The 19,962-nt window shown below is 43.3% G+C and overlaps 1 protein-coding gene across 1 annotated transcript in view; it reads right to left on the bottom strand.

The window, feature by feature from the left end:
* Positions 1-18,470, bottom strand: part of LOC132381930 (podoplanin-like) — a 36,829-nt gene extending 18,359 nt beyond the window's left edge. The window contains exon 1 of the mRNA XM_059951642.1: positions 18,192-18,470. Within this exon, the coding sequence (XP_059807625.1) occupies positions 18,192-18,264 (73 nt within the window). The 5' untranslated portion in view covers positions 18,265-18,470. The remainder of the gene's footprint in view (positions 1-18,191) is intronic.
* Between the last annotated feature and the right edge of the window lie 1,492 nt (positions 18,471-19,962).

The following is a 19,962-nucleotide window of genomic DNA, read 5'->3' as shown; positions in this document are numbered from 1 at the left end:
TGCAATAAAGAGTTTCATTCCAAGCTGTTGGAAGAACGTGGCAGAACCGAGGGAGCCCAGGAGCAGCCGAGTTCAAGTTCAATCCTGACAGTATGAAGTTTCAACACTGTCCCTGTGACCTCCCGTGTCTCTAAACACTTGGATTAGTGGCTTAATTGAACACAGAATTTTCCCTAGTGTGCAGGTGAGTGGTAGAACCTGGGAGGACTTGCTGGAAATGTGAGTTACAAGAACAGGATTAGTGTAATGTGTGTTTGACAATCAGCATAGTTCTAGGCAGCAGTAATTTCTGATAGACAATATGCTTCTGAGATTTCAGCTATCAGCAGCCCTGTCGAAGCACTGGGGAAATATTGCCAGAACTGTCTTCACATTGACTGGAAACAAAAGTAAACTAACATTAGCATCATCTCCCAGGTTACTATCCACAGCTCAAAGCTTTATTTTACCCCATTGACTGCTCAGAGACTATAGGCCCCACCCCACAACCCATTTAAAGGGGGAAAGGAACATTTGGGAATGGCTTTGAGAGTCTCAAGGCCTTGCATCAGGCATAACCTCAAATAATAATGAGGCAGTCTACAGAGAAGAGAACAACTTCTCCCTCAATGGCGCAAAAACAAAGGAGCTGGTTGTGGATTACAGGAGGAATGAAGACAGGCTAACCCCTATTGACATCAATAGATCTGGGGTTGAGAGGGTGAATAGCTTTAAGATCCTTGGCATAAACATCACCGAAGACCTCAAGTGGTCTATACATACCGGCTGTGTGGTGAAAAAGGCACAACAGCCCCTCTTTCACCTCAGACAGTTGAAAAAATTTGGTATGGGCCCCCAAATCCTAAGGACTTTCTACAGGGGCACAATTGAGAGCATCCTGACTGGCTGCATCACTGCCTGGTGTGGGAACTGTACTTCCCTCAATCGCAGGACTCTGCAGAGAGTGGTGCAGACAGCCCAGCACATCTATAGATGTGAACTTCCCACTATTCAGGACATTTACAAAGATCGGTGTGTGAAAAGGACCCGAAGGATCATTGGGGACCTGAGTCACCCCAACCACAAACTGTTCCAGCTGCTACCATCTGGGAAACGGTACCGCAGCATAAAAGCCAGGACCAACAGGCTCCAGGACAGCTTCTTCCACCAGGCCATCAGACTGATTAATTCATGCTGATACAATTGTACTTATATGTTATATTGACTGTCCTGTTGTACATACTATTTATTATATATTACTATAAATTGCACATTGTACATTTAGACGGAGATGTAACATAAAGATTTTTACTCCTCGTGTATGTGAAGGATATAAGTAATTAAGTCAATTCAGTTCAGGAGTACACAGAACACTCCATAAGTTACAGAAAGAGCCCATCTCACAAACAACCAATCTGCTGCCCCTTTCCCCCTTTAAAGCAGAATTTGTGGTTCACATATTGACGCAATAACCACCAGAAAACCCACAAGAACAGAGTTAAGGCAATTCAGCTCCAGTACTGAGGGAATGCTGAAGAAGAAAGATTTAATTTGACATGATAGTGAACTTGTGTTGTATCACCAACTACAATAAAGGGTCAAAGAGTCATACAGTACAGAAAAAGGACCTTCAGCCCAACTGATAAAAATTCCCATCTAGCTTAGTTGAATTTGCCCATGTTTGGTCAATATCCCTCTAATCTTTTTTTATCCATCTATCTAGTGCCTACAGTTACAGTTTTGGTCATCTACTAATTTTCTTAAACTGGAGCTAAAAATGCACAGCATCTGAAGAGTGCAGATTGGTTAATAGTACAGGCAGGGTTAACAGTAGGAGGGTTCTGTAAAAACATTCTCTTCCAGTTATTAAAGTTTATTTACTGGACAAATTGATTCCAGAATTCTGAAAATAGTGTTCTTTTTTAGTCAAATTTCAGGCACTGAGAATTAGTTTTGCCAGACTGCCAGTCACCATGGAAACGGATAACTGATATGGGGCATGTTGTTTCTTCCACTCCCAGGCTAAAGATTCTGGCCATCATTTTCCCATCTGCTCTGTTGGTAGGCACGTCTGCTGCTGCCAACCCACAGAAGATATCCTCGCCTGAGCCTCCTCCCTGCAATGTTTTGACTGGCCCCGTTACCAAGCATAGACCTTTGACCTCAAGACAGGAGTTGGCATCCCACAAAAGAGCAGAATTAAAATGCAGGCAATTAAATAAAGCTGGAGAAAATAAGCGATGTTTAGTAAACACGAAGACCTGGGGCTGTCGTTAAGAACTGATTTACTTCTTGGAAATACATATGTCATCCCTTACCAATCTGCCAGTGTGTGCTTTTTGAGTCACCAGCTGACCACAAGCTACTTCAAACCAGAGGAATTAGGAATGGACAGTAAGTCCATTTTGTTGGTAATTTTACATCCCATGAATAGATCATTTAAAAGAAAATGAAATTCTGACATGCTTGACCCACATGGGAGACATGATTCAAGGATTTTGTTTACCCATTCTTCATACTGGGAAAGCAAACCGATTAACGTTATCTGATCTAGAATGGAGCTGCATTAGGGCTGAGGTAATTCGGCAAATGCCTTACGCATGAGGCCTATTTCCATAGTGGGAGTGATCACTGTAAGCATCACTTCCTCAGTGGAACCAAATCAGGAAAAGGTGGATACACGCCAGAAAGTCCCAGCCTGGGAAAGAGAGAAACAAAAATGACAAAAAAAGGAACCAAATGTACTTCAAATAATCTTCAAGGAGAACAACTTATGATGACTTTGCCTACAGTTTGTTTCACTCCATTGTATTTGCAAAGTGAATGTTGGTGCATCAGAGCTCACGGGGTAGTATAAGTCACAATGAGTGAGGCAAGGGCATTCGTATCCTCCAGTCCAGGTAACATTACTAATTGCTAAAGCACAGCAGGTGGGGCCTGCAGCATGGAAACAGCCGAACCCCAAAAGAGTTGCATCTGCTGTGCAGTTCGACGGTTCAGGTACAGGTTCTTCCCCTTTGCCATTAGATCTTCGAACGATCCTCATGACTTTTTTTCTTGTGCACTATTTATTCATTTGTTTGGAATTCATGGTCATTTTATGTCTTTACGCCACAAAACAACAAACTTCGCGTTATATAAATCAGTGACAACAAAGCAGATTCTGCTTCTCATTTGCTGGTGTTGTCATGCAACCTCATGGCGATCTTTTCTGCCCCCCTGTAGGGAAGGATTCCTCGCAGGGTCCAACCACGCTACTTAGCCGACGAGTCAATGCTCAGAACCAGGTTGCATTCGTTCACATCTGTGGAACTTACTTCCCTCAGATACCTACTCAAAGAACGTTAACCCCTGACTTTCCCCTTAGCGAACTATTAATTAGACCTTATTCCATTCCACCCTCCCTATGAGAACATAACAAGGGCCAAAAAGAACTGCAACACTGAGTGCCCATTTAGAGGTCATGAAGTTAAATAACAGGATTATTGTTTCAATCATAGAGCTGATAACGAAAGGTACTCCAAAAGTAAAATACCACAGATGCGAGAAATCTGGAAAAAAAACCCAGAAAGTCCTGGGAGTACTCAATAGGTAATAGCTGGTCAGCGGTGTAGTGGCGTACACACCAGACTTCGAGGCGAGTGGCGTGCTTTCCATCCGTGCTGGGTTGGGTGTCGAGCCAGCAACTCGGCCGCGTTAAAAAACAGACAGAAGGGCTAAAGAAATGACAAGATTGCCGCCTGGTGTGCCACAAGGCGCGGAAAGGAACGGCAACCCAGTAGAAATGTTGCAAAGTGCTGACCAGTGCTCCAAGCAGCTGGTAAGCGAATATACTACAAATATTAACATTAGACGCTACAGCAGAAATGAAACTGAGCAAAGCGATTATTGAATTGTTTAGTATAATAATTCCAGCAATGAAGGATTTAATAGTGATAAAATGGAGGATTTGTGGTTGTTTTCTTTAAAGCTGGGAAGGCTGAGAGAACCTGATGGAGGTATTTAAAATAATAAAGGGTCAAAGCAGGTCGGATGGAGTGAAGCTGTTCACGTTGGTGCAAGGCCAGCGACCTGAGGGCATGAGATGAAGAACCTGGATGGTCACTGAGAGGAATCCTTCCCTAGAGCAGATGGTGGAGCCTCAGGAGGTAATACACTTCACACAGCAAATGATGCAGTGCTGAGGGAGCAGTAGAGGCAAGTTCAATTCTGATACTTAAAAGGAATTGGATCAATATGTGTATGGGAATGTGACTAGTGGGAATTCTCTAACATAGATTCAGTGAGCTCCCTGGGCCATTTGCATCTGGTGTTCTGTGATTCCAGGTCTCCACAGAGAGAAATCTAACAGGGGGGTAGGTTCAAATGGGTTGTGAGGGGTAAGTTTTTTACTCAGAGAGTCATGGATGCCTGGGATGTGCTGATTGGGATGGTAATAGAGGCAAATAAGTTAGAGGCTTTTAAGGGATGTTTGGATAGGCACGCGGATGTGAGGAAGATGGAGGGATGTGGACACGGTGTAGGTAGGAGGGATTAGTGTTTGGGTGGTTTTGATTTGTTCTTTAGCTGGTTCAGCACAACAGTATGGGCCGAATGGCCTGTTCTGGTGCTGTACTGTTCTATGTTCTATGTTCAACTTGATGATTTACCGGAAGTGGGAAAAGGCAGGAATCAAACACGATTTCTGAGAGGATTGGGGAAGGGTGGGGAGACTTGGTGCACTTGGTGCTTTTGTTATTCAATCCTCTCCTCTCCCAGCCAGCCCACCTCTCCTTGTGTCATTTCTCCTGGATGTGGCCACTTCTCCTCCTTTCTCACAGCACCAGGATCAAGAGCAGATACTACCTTACAGCCATCGGGCTCCTGAACCAGCAGGGAAAATCTCAGTCACTCTACTCTGAACCGCTTCCACAGCCTACAGACTTGTGTCCAAGGACTCTACATTCTCAGTAATAAGATTTTCATTTGCACATTTTGACTTCTTTTGCACCTTGCTTGCTTGTTAGTCTTTGTTAATATATAGCTTTTCCTAAGTTCTATTGTATTTCTTTATTTTCCTGTAAATGTCCGCAAGAAAATGAATCTGATGGTAATACACAGTAACATATATGTACTTTGATTTTCTGCTGTTTTAAGCTTGCTTTGTTTCTGCCTTTTCTCTATCCTGATGGAAGGTCGTTGAGTTGAAACACCGGCTTTGTCTCTTACACACTCTGCAAGTGCTACCCGATTCAGTATTTTCTATTTTATGCCATCATAAGTGTCTTACTATTCAATAGTGTAATAGTTCCACTTAATATCAGAGAATGTAGTGTACTGTATGCAATATACAACTTGAAGTTCTTGCTCTTCACAGACATCCATGATGAAAGGATACCCCAATGAACGAGTGACAGTAAAGACTTTCGAAGCCCAAAGCACCCTTCTCTTCCACTCTGCACACAAGCAGCAGTGAAGCATCAAACCTCCCCCACTTAATTCAGCAAAAAAGCGTCAGCACCCACCACCTATCAAGCAAGCATTGGCAAAGTCTCCAAGAGAGACCATGATCTCCAGAACAGAAAAAACTAGTTGTTTCCCCTGACCAATTCGACATGTCACAGGCTCTTTCTCTTTCCCTAATACAGGAGCAGAGAGGTGTCACATGGCGGGAGGGGAGACCAACAAAAGCAGAACAGCCCGCCGATCTACGGTGTTGAAGTCTGCCGCGTCGCTTTTCCCGAGTTCTCCCACTTGAGAGTCAGCAGCACACTCTCCCCCATCAATGAGAGAGAGAGAGAGAGAGAGAGTGGTTCGACGAGTACAGAGACCTCTGACAGCTGATCCGTTGTTCCCAAAACTCCATTTTCACCCTTGATGCTCCAGTCAGTGACACCAGCATAGAATCAGCTCGGCCACAGGGCCGCAAAGCCTCAGTACCCTAAAGGCAGACTCACCTAGGCCAGGTCCTTGGGTGATCATGCTTTCACCTTTCATTATTATAACCTTGTTTGGGGAAGTCATTTGCATATTTTCTTAAATTTGGAACATCTGTGTACTTACGTACATCACTATAAGCAAACTATTCTTGTAATTACGAATTTCTGACATTTGTCCTTCAAATGATGCCGACCTATAGCCCTATCTAAAAGACCCACGGTGTCCTGGCTAGTAATTAGCGCTCAGTCAACATTGCTGAAGCTGATGGTCTGGTCCTTACCATAGCTATGTATTGTTCTCCCACTGGAGTTTTGATTGCACTGTTGGCTGCAAAGAGCTTTGTGAAAGAGACCTGAGGGTATTGTGTGAATGCAATTCTTCCTTTTTTTTTATACACTCTTTCTCTTTCAATTATTCCCCACATTCCTCCCCTCTGAAACGTCTCCATCTGGAAGGAAGTGGTTGAAAATAAAGTGCCATTGATCTACAGAAGGGACAGCAAGGGAGTACAGATAGGCTGAGCGTTGTGGAGCGATGCCAAATGTGTAGATATTAGATGCCAGTGGCTTGAACTCAGATCCTGTATAAAACAAGTCTGCTTTATGAGCCACACATGGCAGTTTAACCACTGCCTGCAGGACTGTTTACCCTGAGGGGTCTCAGCACATCCTGTGACTGACTGTTTCCAGCCTCTTCAACCACACTGAACTTAAACTTGTGACTTCTTCAGGTTCAAGGGCGCCTGATCAATTTCAGGTGCACTTCGCTCAGCTGACGTCGACTAAGTCGATCATATCAAACTTCAGATGCAGTAAACAGTTCAAGAAGACCGTCGGATCTGCTCGGAAGAATTGGCGGGGAGTGCATTACTGACAACAAAGTTGAGACCGGCTGAACAAAAGAAGGGTTCCAAGTCTTCGAGAGTTATCCTGGATTTTACAGAAGAGGATCATTAATTTCCTGCAGACTTACGTAGGGGGGAAAAAATCCTTTAAAAATCTGCTTTGTCTCCCATTTTTGAATTCCTTCGAGCATAATTTTAAAGCATTGAAGATGAGCTGGTTGGAGGCGGGAAGTCACGTGATGAAGCCTCCATGGTCACGTTAAATTGGAATTAAGTCAAAGTCAAGTTCATTGTTATATGCACAGAAATACATGTACAGGTGCATTGAAAAACTCCGTTTGCAGCAGCATCACAGACCCATAACATCCGGCAAGCAAAAATCACGAGAAAGCAATTGAATTAAAGACAGAATACATGCAAATATAGCAAGAAAAGCACAATTAGAACAGAAAACAAGTTCATTGTGGTGAAAGGTGATCAAGTTGGTTATAGCGTTGCTACACTGAGATAGAGTTCAGGGTTGTGCTGGCTTGTTCTAGAACAAACTGTGCAGAGAGAAAAGAACAAATCATGCAGATAGCATTTTGAACAAAAGTGAGACCTCAGGCACAAAGCCCAAAGAAGTTCAAGGGGGCCTCAGTCTCAGATCAGCTCATAGCAGAGTAAATGTCACAGAGCCCACAGACACAGAGCAGACAAAGCAGGCCACAGCCTTAGCCTCAGCTCAGCAAAGAGCGGAGTAAATATTGAGGAGTGGCAAGCTGAACTGGCCTGACACTCACCTCAAGTCCCGACACCCTGTCTTTTCTATCCATTTGGCCCAGCATTTAGATTGTCGTTCCTCGCTCTAGGACCAAAGCCTTCTCACATCAAAGTGCTCTGGGCCCAGATCCCGCCACCACACTTCGGTCCGTACTGGACCTTTCCAAATCAGCCCAACACCTAGACTGATCAAACCTTGCTTTCAGTTTAGGTGGACAGGCCTTGAATCTGACTTTCCTCCACTCCGCTCGTCCTGACTTTGCCTCGAGTCTGCCTCGACCTCACCTTGACTTCACCTCGCACCCACATGCTTCAACCCTTGACTCAGCCTCACCTTCACTCACTTCTCCACAGCTTGTGGTGATGGTTTACCGTAGTTTTTTTCCCCACAGAAAAATTGTTATTGATGAAGTATTTAGTTATATTCCTTGTTTTGGTAACCACCAGTAGGTAGTCACTTGCCTTCAGCAACGCCATCTTGAACCGGGAATTGTGGGACATCAGGCTTTTGTACCTCCTGCTCAACGGTAGCTGTGAGCTCATCCAGCCAAGGGTTCATCTCTGGTCTGTAATGGGTTAGTCTGTACATATCAAATGTAACGGCGTCTTCAGTGTTTGTTTTTGCCAACTAGCGTCCCATGATGTCGGAAACTATGTCGATGTTAGCTGAGGGCTGGCTCAGAGCTTGCAGAGTACCTGACGCACTCACTGCCTCTTCTCAAGGGGGAGGCCCACAGAACGCTACACTGTGAGGCAATGCTTTGAGGCTCTCGGGAGCCGATAGCGAGTGAAAGGAGCACATTGTGACGGATTGCAGGGGCTGGGCTGCGTGGCACCAGCTGGTGCCTCAAACAGAGATCACACCTGTGGCCCTCAAGCCACAGAATGTTAATGAGAAAACGCCGGTAATGTCTCTTGCATGTGCTTTAGAAATACTCTCAGGAAGTTTTTCAGGATGCTGTTTGTTTATGGTCAGGAATTTTATTTAACGTTGGTGTCGTTCCATGGAGGCAGGTCCTGCTTTGAGACAGAACTCTGTGTGATCCCTGAATACAGAGGCAGCGTTATCATTCATAGGGGAGTGTGAATCAAAGGCCTTCTATACACAGGAGTGGGCTGCTCCTGGAGACTTTAGTAACTGGAGCCAGCATGTGGTCATTCAGCCTTGGACTTGCTGAGGTTAGATGACAGGCCTCATTTTACCCAGGATGTGAGTGGCCCTTGCCTCCAGAGGCAGACCTTGCTCCAGCGAGGCTGCTTCACTGGGGTTGACTCTCAGGTGAGTTCTGGGAAGGGGCGAAGAAGGAAATAGAATCATGGAGAGATACAGCCTGTTCAATCCGCGCCAGCTATTGAGTATCAGAGGGTTTGCCCCACCATTCATCTGGGACAGTGATCAGGAGTGCTGTGTTATCGAGGATCCCACCCATCTGCCCAACCTCCTCTTTGGCATTCTACCATCCGGCAGGAGACTCCAATGGATAAAGACAGGAACAATCAGGATGGGGAGCATCTTCTTCCAGCAGGCCATTAGACTTCTGAACTCCCCGCCGCGTCGCGTTCGGAGTGTCACCGGATGATTTGTACAGTACGCTACAATATTTAATTTATGCTCTTCACTTAGTTTATATGAGCATAATTCATTTGAAGATCTAGTTCTTACTTTTCTAAGTTATTATGTGTAATACATGTGTTATACTTTACACCCTGGTCCAGAGAAATGTTGTCTCGTTTGGCGGTGTACAAGTACATAGTTAAATGACAATAAACTTGACTTGACATTAGTGCTACATTAGTCCCTCTATTTTATTCTCGTACATTCCCATTGACTCTCTGCAGATTCTACCATTCACTTACGCTGCAGAGGTAATATTATTCTGGCCAATTAACTGGTAATATTATTTTGTAGTTCTTTGGGACACTGGAGGAAACCGGAGCAGCTAGAGAGAACCCCCCTGACTACTGGGAGCTACACCGCAGGTCAGAATCGAACCTGGCTCTCTGGGACTGCAACTCTACTGGCTGAACTGCTGCGCTGTTCAGTAGTTGAGAATTTCTTGACTCAACATAAAGTCAGTTAAAAAAAACAGCTTCAGTAGTTCCTTTTACAGTCACTGGTCAGGCTCCGTTAGACCAACTAATTCTGAGCTATCCCGGTGTCTGTCTCTCTGCCTCCCATTTTAAGCAGTGCTCTGTAAACAAGATTAGCACCTCACTAATCACATAATGGCAGCATGGAGAGCTGGCTAGTTAGCCACTGCAACAGAACCAAAGCTTCTGTTGTGCAGCAGCCAAAAACTGCCTGGAAAGATATATGGCATTGCTTAAAATACAAGTGTACATCAATCATGTAATGACCCCCCCCCCCCCAGACTTTTGTTTACTTTGAGAAGACATGAATCTGGATTTAATTTGTTTTTACATGGGAAGTATATCTTTATTGCTACTATTGATCATTTTGGTGATTAGTATTGATATCATATTAGACTTGCTGCTTTAAAATGTTGGACATTAAATCTGTCTGGTTGCAATTCACCAAGATCAGCAAACAAAGAAAAGACGTTCAACAAATTAACCCAATACTTTCACAGAACTAATGCAGATGATGGAAATCTGACATAAGTTCAGGAAATGTTGGAAGTATGAAGCAGATCAGTCGGTAACTCTGCAGACAAAGGCGAAGATTTAATTGTTGACGAACATTGATCAGATTGAGGAAAAATCACAATGCCAAGCATTGACCTTGTTTCCCAGTCCCTCCACGGAGCTTGGGCGACGTGTATCCCTGCTTTCTGAAGCTCTGTTCAGCTGCCTCCCCGTCCTCCACCTTCCTCCAACCTGCTCCTCACTTCAACAGCAGGGTTACTGCGGCACGACAATTAAATTAAGAGATTATTGTTCCAGAGACAAGAGTTACCCCACATGGAAACCAAATCAAGTCAAGTCACTTTTATTGTCATTTCGACCACAATTGCTGGTACAGCACATAGTAAAAATGAGACGACGTTTTTCAGGACCATGGTGCTACATGACACAGTACAAAAACTAGACTGAACTACGTGAAAAACAACACAGAGAAAAAAAAAACACACACAACAACTACACTAGACTACAGACCTACCCAGGACTGCGTAAAGTGCACAAAACAGTGCAGGCATTACAATAAATAATAAACAGGACAATAGGGCAGTAAGGTGTCAGTCCAGGCTTTGGGTATTGAGGAGTCTGATAGCTTGGGGGAAGAAACGGTTACATAGTCTGGTTGTGAGAGCCCGAATGCTTCGGTGCTTTTTCCCAGACAGCAGGAGGGAGAAGAGATTGTTTAAGTGTGTTTAAATGAACCGGTCAACTGTGAAGCTGCTGAACTGTGGTACAACACTATGACAGATGGAGGGACTCTGCACAAAATGTCGGCTGTCTGTTTCTCAGACAATACCCAGCTCACTGAGTTCTTCCAACAGATTGTTTTCTGCTCCAGATTCCAGCGTCCACATGGTTTATTCTAGTTCCGCTGTTCTTCACTCCAGTGTCCACATGACTTCTGATTCCAGATTCTGGAACGCTGTTGACTTTCAGCTGACCTCTGAAATGATCTAACCAGCAATGCCCCATAAACGTTGGTCTTCTCAGTCTACATCTTGTTAGTGATGTAAAACATGGAGAATTTGGGGGATCTTGACATGCAGCTAAATCTAAAGATCTGTAATCCTACTCCCTACCAATCTTTTTTTAAAAGGAGTTCATCGTAAGGTGTCCATAAATAGTTTAACAACAGTGCCCCAGACGTGGGAGAGCACCCAGTGTCAACACCAGAAGCCGGCAACAGAAACAATATTCCATCCATCTGTATTTTTGCATTCCCAAGTGTAGGCAGATTCTTGGGAATTTGCCAAAAGGCAAAGTATTCCACCCCTTGAAGCTAGTGACAGAAACAAAGTTCCTCCCCCTTGTGTTTTCTGCATTTCCAAACGTATAACTTCTTGGGATTGTGCTAAATGGCAAAGCATTCCATCCAAAGTGTTGGAGTTGACGATGAGTGAGGCCTGAGTGTTCCCGATGCCTACGCATTTTCTTATCCCAGGGTGTTACTGAACACTTGTCAACCCAGGGAAAAATCTCAGTAAGTGTTTTACCACCAAGTGACTGAAGACAAGCCTTTTCTATCCTTCTGCCTGCTTGGCTAGCTTGCCACAAGGGATTGATGTGATCAGATGGATATATTTAATAATCTGCATTAACTGGAACAGGTGAAAGGTGTGGCTAGGTGGTATGGGATAGAACATATCTTAGCTGGGATGAAACATTCATTCTCGCACAACTTTTGTCAAAATGTGGAGTGCACGTTGTGATGGGCCTGGTCCAAGATCTCAGCTGGTCGGGAGAGAGGTAGATCAAGGCAGGTTAGATGAGCAAAATTTAAGATGAACAAATTAGAGCCTTTTTTTTTTCATTGTAAGCATCCGTGTACAAATTTTTAAGCGGGAAAAGAGTCTGATATCTCCTACAGTGCAAGCAAATCCCATTGATATGAGCCCAGATAAGATCCAGGTTCAAAGAAGAAACATCTGTTCGAGGTCAATGCAACATTCACAAGCTGTCTCTTTGTCTTCTAGTTTATATATTTATTTGTTTTTTGTTTTGACGTTTATAGCAAGTGTAGAGCGGAGGCTCTGGAAAAGAAACAAGAGCCAGGCCAGGAGGAAATGAGACATCAGGTAAACAGACTGCTTATGCCATGTTTAATCTGGGGATGAGGAGTTAACCAAAAAGGCAAAATCTCAGCATAAAGTGAGCTGAATTAAGCAGGAGAAGAAAAGTACCCACAGGGTCTAAAAATGCAGAAATTGAATGATGTTTACATCATGCTTGTGGCTTGGATTGTTTTCCTCTTTCACCCAATTAAAATCACACAAAAAAAGAATTCTTAAAAGTCTCATCTGGAAAATCACTGCTCCTTTCACCAATAAAACCCTGCACCAGAAATAACTGACCAACATGCAGATTTTAGATTTTCCTTAGTTTTGCTATTGAAATGCCAAACATAGCTTCTGGTCATGTGTTAGTGGTTTGCACTCATCGATAGCAGGTGAAAACGCCCGATAAAAGGATGGGTGAAAATGAAGCAAAAAAAAAGAGCTTTGCAGAAAGTTACACGATAGAAAATAAAGATATAGCTGAGGTAAACCTTGACTAGTTTTTTATGACTGACTAATCCAGTTGTATTTTAGAGAGATTAAAGTTTGATACAGCTCTTGGCTGAAGTATTTTTTAACAACCAAATCTGCACGATCTTGTTGAACATACACAACCACCAAAAGCACTCCCAATTTTTCCACATAACAATGGAAAGATTCACATCTTATTTATACATGCAGTCTGATTGCCGTTTTGATCCACGGGCTTCTATTTGCCCCTATTTCAAATGTGGTATATTGCTTACAAGTGACCACAGGGCAGATTTTCAATCATGGCTTTGGGTGAAAGCTCAAATTATTTTAGTGGTATAACATATGGAACACATCAGCCCCATTTTCAGTACAACTATATCTGAACGTACCCTATTCACAGAGACTGGGAATTCACAAATTTATAAAGGATTCACAGCCCTCTGGGGTAGTGAATTCCAATGCCCTTTTCTCACTGTTACCATCAGCTGGGAGGTACAGAAGCCTGAAGGCACACGCTCGGCGATTCAGGAACAGCCTCTTCCCCTTTGCCAAAAGGACATTGAATCTTTGGACACTACCTCACTTCTTTTAAATATACAGTATTTCTGTTTCTGCACTTTTAAAATATATTCCATATATGTATGCTATAATTTATTTACTTTTTTATTTATTATTATATTTATTAGTATTATTATTTTTCTCTAATAGATTATGCGTTACATTGAACTGCTGCTGCTGTTAACGGATTTCATGTCTCATGCCGATGATGATAAACCTGATTCTGATTTACAGTCACTTTAGTGAAGGAGCTTCTCATTAATTTTAAATGGTTAGCCCTTTACCTTGAGGCCATTTCCCCTAGTTCTAAACTCTAGATTCAATTAACTGTCCACTCAAAGTTTTTCAGAATCTTTTATCTGTCAATAATGTCTCATTCTTCTACATTCCACTGAGTCGAGGCCAATTACTCCAGCTATCCCTTTAGGATTAAAGCATCACCTCAGGAATTGATCCCCTAAATCTATTATCCACTACCTCCAAGGTACATGCCACCACGTATTAATTTTAATGATGAGTACTTTCCAACAGTGCTTGCAGAGTAATCTCACCAAAGACATGTACAGCTGCAGCAGGAGTTCTTCTGACATGCATTCAGGCCTCCGTCCCTCCTGAAGAAGGGTTTAGGTTCAAAGTGTCAACTGGTCATTTCCACAGAAGCTGTCTGACCTGCTGGGTTTCTCCAGCATTTTGTTTGTGTTCCTTATCTCCTTGTGCCATTAAGCAACCAAAAATAAAGTTCTGTGCCTCTTCCACCAAATTTAATACCTTCATAGTTCCTCACAATTATCATCTTCATAGTCACTCACATTATTTGTCTTCAGCCCTTTTACAGATTCTTTACATCATCTTCAGTCTGCTTCCTCTGTTTCTTTTGGATACTGTGCAGACTCTGAGTGATGCACCATCAATAACTCATTCTGAGACGTAAAGGCGAGATATCGGCTTTTATTGACTGGAAGAAGGAACAAGCAGTGGGTGACCACCATACTACATCCTGGAGACTGAGAGGCCGGGCTCAGGCCTTGATCGCCTTTATACAGGGGTCTGTGGGAGGAGCCACAGGAGCAGTCAGCAGGGGGCGTGTCCAGACAGGTATATGTAGTTCACCACACTGAGAAATGACCATCCATTCAATTTGAGACCAAGTCACTCTTCTGTTCCCAGATTCTGTATGACAGTCGCTTTGATGCAACTCAAATTAATTTAGTTGGTGGAAACACAAGAACGTCAGAATCAGGTTGAATACCACTGGCATATGCTGTGAAATGTGTTGTTTTATGGCAACAGTACATTGCAATACATAATAATTTTTAAAAACCTACAAATTTCAATAAGAAATATATAGATATAACAAATAAATTAAATAAGCAGTGCAAAAGAGATCTTAAAAAAAGCAAAAACATAGTGAGGTACTATACATGGGTTCATGGTCCGCTCAGAAATCTGATGGTGGAGGGGAAGAAGCTGTTCCTGAAATGTTGAGTGTGTGTCTTCAGGCTCCTGTACCTCTTTTTTGAGAGTAGCAATGAGAAGAGGACATGCTCTGGGTGATAGGGGCCCTTAATGACAGATGCTGCCATTTTGAGGCGTTGCCTTTTTTAGATGTCCTCGATGCTGGAGAGGCTAGTGCCCATGATGGAGCTGGCTAAGTTTACAACTTTCTATAACCTTTTCCAATCCTGTACAGTGGCTCCTCCACGCCAGATGGTGACACAACCAGTTAAAATGCTCTCCAAGCTACATCAGTGGGAACTTGCAAGATTCTTTGGTGACATACCAGGGCTCCTCAAACTTCTGATGAAATATAGCCACTGTTGTGAATTCTTTGTAATTACATCAATATGTTAGCACAGGAGAGATCTTCAGTGATGTCACTACCCAGGAACTTGATACTGTTCACCCATTCCACTGCTGATCCCTCAGTAAGGACTGGTGTGTGTTCCTTCAACTTCTGCTTAGTGAAATCCACAATCAATTCCTTGGTCTTACCAACTCTGAGTGCAAGGTTGTAGTTGCAGCACCACTCAATCTGTTGACCTACCTCACTCCTGTAAACCACATGCAACGTACAGACTCAATACCATCAGCAATTAGCTTCAAGAAAGGTTTTAGCTGAAGCCTGTAGCCATCTCTTTTTTGGAGCGCAAATACATGAGTAACATGAAGAAGGCTGCCTTCAAAAAAAGGAGAAAATTCAACAAGTGTTCCCTTTCTAAACAAAATCCAGTGATCCTGGATAGCAAGTCTGAACATCTTAATGAGATGTGCTCAGTCTGTGGGTCTGGCTTCCTTCATTATCATCTTTTCCTTAAATAACCAGACTTGGTAGTAAGTGTAATGGACACCTAAAGCTTCATTTCTGTTCATCATCAAGCTAACAGGACACCAAGGGATTTCATGTTTCATTGAAACGTTCAATTTATTATGCCATTGCTACGCATGGCCAAGTGGTTAAGGCATCGGTCTAGTGATCTGAAGGTCTCTAGTTGGAGCTTTAGCTGAAGCAGCGTGTTGTGTCCTTGAGCAAGGCACTTAACCACACATTGCTCTGTGACGACATCGGTGCCAAGTTGTATGGATCCTAATGCCATTCCCTTGGACAACATCAGTGGCGTGGAGAGGGGAAACTTGCAGCATGGGCATCTGCCGGTCTCCCATACAACCCTGCCCAGGCCTCAGTCATCATTGAAAATCAATGGTCAGCCGAAGAAGAGAGAAGTTAGCATCACAGAGATAAAGGCCTGTCTGCAAGTAATTGAGGTGAAGGACCATGAATTTATTTGTGACAGTTTTAGTAGAGGTTAGAGGAATTCCTTTCTCTTTCAGCGGTGTTGTGGGATCTTTTACATCCATCTGTCGGATTCAATTCCCGCTGCTGTTTGTAAAGAGTTTGTACATTAACCCCATAACCATAAGGGATTCTTCCAGGTGCTTTGGTTTCCTCCCACAGTCCAAAGACGTACCGGTTGGTAGGTTAATTGATCATTGTAAATTGTCCTGTGATTAGGCTATGGTTAGATTGGGGGTTGCTTGAAGCTGTGGCTGGAAGAGCCAATTCCGTGCTGTATCTCAAAAATTAAATAAACAACAGCTCGACATAACTGGCTAAAACCAATCCTTCAATACAGCCTGACGTTCTGTGCTCATACCCTGGCCTGTACCTTGAGCAATGACCTGACCCAAAGATGAGAGGCTGCCAACTTACCCTGGCCTGGAGATCAGCTCATGCACATTGATTGGTTTGGTGATCAGAAAATGTGAGCTCATTTCTAGCCCCCCATCATGATCAGCAAGGACAAACAAGAGGTGCCCCTTGCTCATTCCTAAACCCCGCATTAGGGATTTTGGACCATGTGAGGTCTACTGCATGACTGATTCACATTGTGGCAGCTCATGCACCCAGCTGGACGTGGAGCTGGGCGTGGGATGATATCTGCACACTCTGTATTAAAGGACTTAGTTGTCATCCTTGCTCCCTAGACATGCCCTATCCCCTTTGCTCTCCTTCCCCTCCCTATTCTAACCTGATCCTACGATTCCCAGCCTCCTTGCCCCAGGTTTTTGCTGGCACTGTCCTTGAAATCCCCAGCACTCACCCAGTCATTAATACCCCATGCCCATGCCAATCCCAGAGCCTGTCACCCTCATCCTGTGCCCCCCTTTAAAACACTAACATCCACCCCTTAGAGTTCTGGTCCATGGCCCAACTCACTTCCCGACTCTTGAACCAGAATTGTGCCACTGCACAGGCAGGCTTGTCCATCTTGCTGAGGATTCAAACCTGGCTTCTCTCTGCCCACGAGCTCTCAAGCTTCACCAGGTACATCAGACCGAAGGACGTGGGGCCATGAATCATGTGCCATTACCACACAAAATGGCAGCAGTCCAAATTTAATTCTATACCTTCTAGTTCACTCTGAGATGGATGAAGGAGATATTTATGCCAATGAAAATATCCAATATATTCACATTCTTGTGCCCACCTGAGACCTGACCTGCACCTACCAGACATCCTTCCCCCTTAGCAATGGAGTTCCCATTTCTCCTTCCTCTTCTGCAGAAGGTGCTGTGCTACAACTCCACACTGAGGTGCTCACATCTCCGTGGCTGTTCAGGTGCGACTGCTCCTCAACATCCACTTACATAGACCTCCCAGTGGAAACGTGGACAGAAATGCCGAGGGCAAATGAAAGCAAGCTGTGATCAATAACAGGACGTCACGGACACCCAACTGACCCCCAGACTTGGCTGCTTCATGTGGCTCTATCCGAAAAGGTGAGAGAATTTTCAATTTACATCCAAGCTATTGAGACATGTATGTAGCATTTGCTCTTCGAATTACTAATCACGGCGTAAACATTGATATTAGTCTGTTAATATTAGCATTCCTAAAAGCTTCTATTTACATCTGTAAGTGTCACTTCAGAACAGAAGGGTTTCTCAGAAATTGGACAAAAAATGTGAGCCAAACTGTGACATTGTATGTGCGTGCACAAAGTCATTTCAAAGTTGTGATTCATGTTGCAATTTGACTTTGGAGACTTCTCACTGAGAATAGTGCCTACTCCTTGCAGTCTACTCTAATCGCTGTAAAATTCACCATTAGAAACATCATGAGAATTGTCCCACTCACTGTGAGGATTTTTCAACAAAGCCTCCCAGTCCTTATTAGTCTGATATTCTGTCAAGCTTTTCCGCTGTAAGTAAAAATGAAGTCTAGACTCATCAGCAGAGTGTTTCACAGAAAATGGAAATGTCTTTGTACAAGAGAATGGAACCATTCATAATCATAACTTCCATCCAAAGAAACTGTTTTGTAAAACATAATCAAATTTCCTTTTTTGTCATGAAACACATTCTTAAAATACTTCTGTGTCTGACATTACAGTATTTTCCACATTAACTACATTAGAGTCTGTCACAAAACCTATCCGCAATCGAAAACTATATTTTCTTACCTGTCTGGGCAGAAATGCAGAGGAAAGCAGTCAATACTAGGAGAACCAAGCGTCTGAAGCCCATTTTGTACATTTTTCCCCTTTTTAGTAAGAAAGAACTGCTTTTTCAGCCTCAGAATAAAAATGCACTAAACTCTCGGGAATTTTGAAAGGCAGGATTGCAGTGCAAACTTTCAAACCAGACGTTGATCAACTTTGCTAACAGTCTGTGTGGAAACTCAGAGTGGTTCTGGTATCCGCCAGTCTCTCTTATATATTTGGGTTGGAAATAGAGCAGTATGAAGCATGATGACGCCTTGCAGTGAAGGAAACTGGGTGTGGATGATAAGAAGTGGGAGGTGGGGGGGGGGGGGGGGAGTTGGAATGAACTCCGACTCAGGATAAGCTTAAGACTCATTCAGTCTATACCAACTTTAAACAGCTTGGACTGGGGCCAGCAAACTAAATCTTTCATCTAAAAGGAATCCAGTTCTTTGTGATATATTTAGTTAGGAGTTTAATGGGGAATGGCTGAGAAATTGTGGCCTATGTAATTTGTTCATGGAGGAAGAACAGCCTGATGCTTTTAATAAAAAACATTTTTAGATTGTTGATCATAATTCTTTTAATACATGAAAACAGTCCAGATCAAATCACAAATTAAACAAGCATTTGCTTCTTTTTATTTTCATTTCCCCTTCCAATTATCTTGCCTAAAAGTCTCAAATCAGGTACTGGTCATTTTCCCTGGCTAATTATTTGCGTGTGGGGGCTACATGGACAAGCCCAATGCCTGACCTCAAAGAATAACCTCATGCTGGGCAATTTCTTAATGTCGTCGGTACATCAGTTTTCAAGGAAGTAAATGGACAGAAGCCTGCCATCCGTCCCAGAGCTAAACCATCTGGGAAAGTTTGACTGCTGGCAAAACACTTGGACCTGATCTATACCAAGCGCTGCGTCCTGGATAGGTCAGAAATAGGCTAATTTCCCAGCTCATGCAATCCAGTAGTCAGACCATAAGACCTTAAGACCACAGAGGAGGTCCAAAGACTTTCTGCATGAAACAGCTACAAGCTGATCTTGGTGATGAGTCACTGAGAAGTGAGCCGAATACCACCAACTTGTCCTGATGGCCTAGCTCACTTGCTTCTTGCTCATGGAGGTGTTGATTACAAATTCATTCCAAAATGTGAGCACAACATCTGGGCTGATTGTACTGGGTAGCAGTGAGATGGTGGTTGAATTATCAGAATTCCCATTCTGTAGATGAGACATTAGATTCAAAGTATGTTTATTATCAATGGATGCATAAATTGTACAACCTTGAGATGTGTTTGCTTACAGGTAGCCATAAACCAAGATACACGAAAGAATCCAATTAAAGAATTGTTTTTTAAGTCACCAAAAATAAAAGACCAATTTATTCTGAAGAAATAGTTTTCCTGATGTTCCTAACAACATTTCTCACTCATTCTGTCCTCTAAATTAGATACCCGCTCACCGCAACTTGTGAATGTTGATATGCACAGAATGTTCTTGTGGATACTGAAATTTGGGCAGTACAGTGATGTACTTGGTTGGGCTTTTGCCTCATAGCTTCAGCGACTCAGGTTCGGTCCTGACTACCATCACTTTGTGTGTGGAGCTTGCATGCTCTCCTTGGAACGCTCCCTTGGGTTTCTTCTTGAACATCCAATTTCCTCCATCATGAAGATCAATGTCGCACATAGTTTGTATATATATAATTTTTTGTAGGAAATATGCTTATCACCTAAACTGAGAGCGAGGT

Source organism: Hypanus sabinus, chromosome 27, assembly GCF_030144855.1.
Source record: "Hypanus sabinus isolate sHypSab1 chromosome 27, sHypSab1.hap1, whole genome shotgun sequence".
Classification (NCBI taxonomy): Eukaryota; Metazoa; Chordata; class Chondrichthyes; order Myliobatiformes; family Dasyatidae; genus Hypanus; species Hypanus sabinus.
Note: the sequence above shows the minus strand (reverse complement) of the source record. Positions and strands in the feature narration are given on the sequence as shown.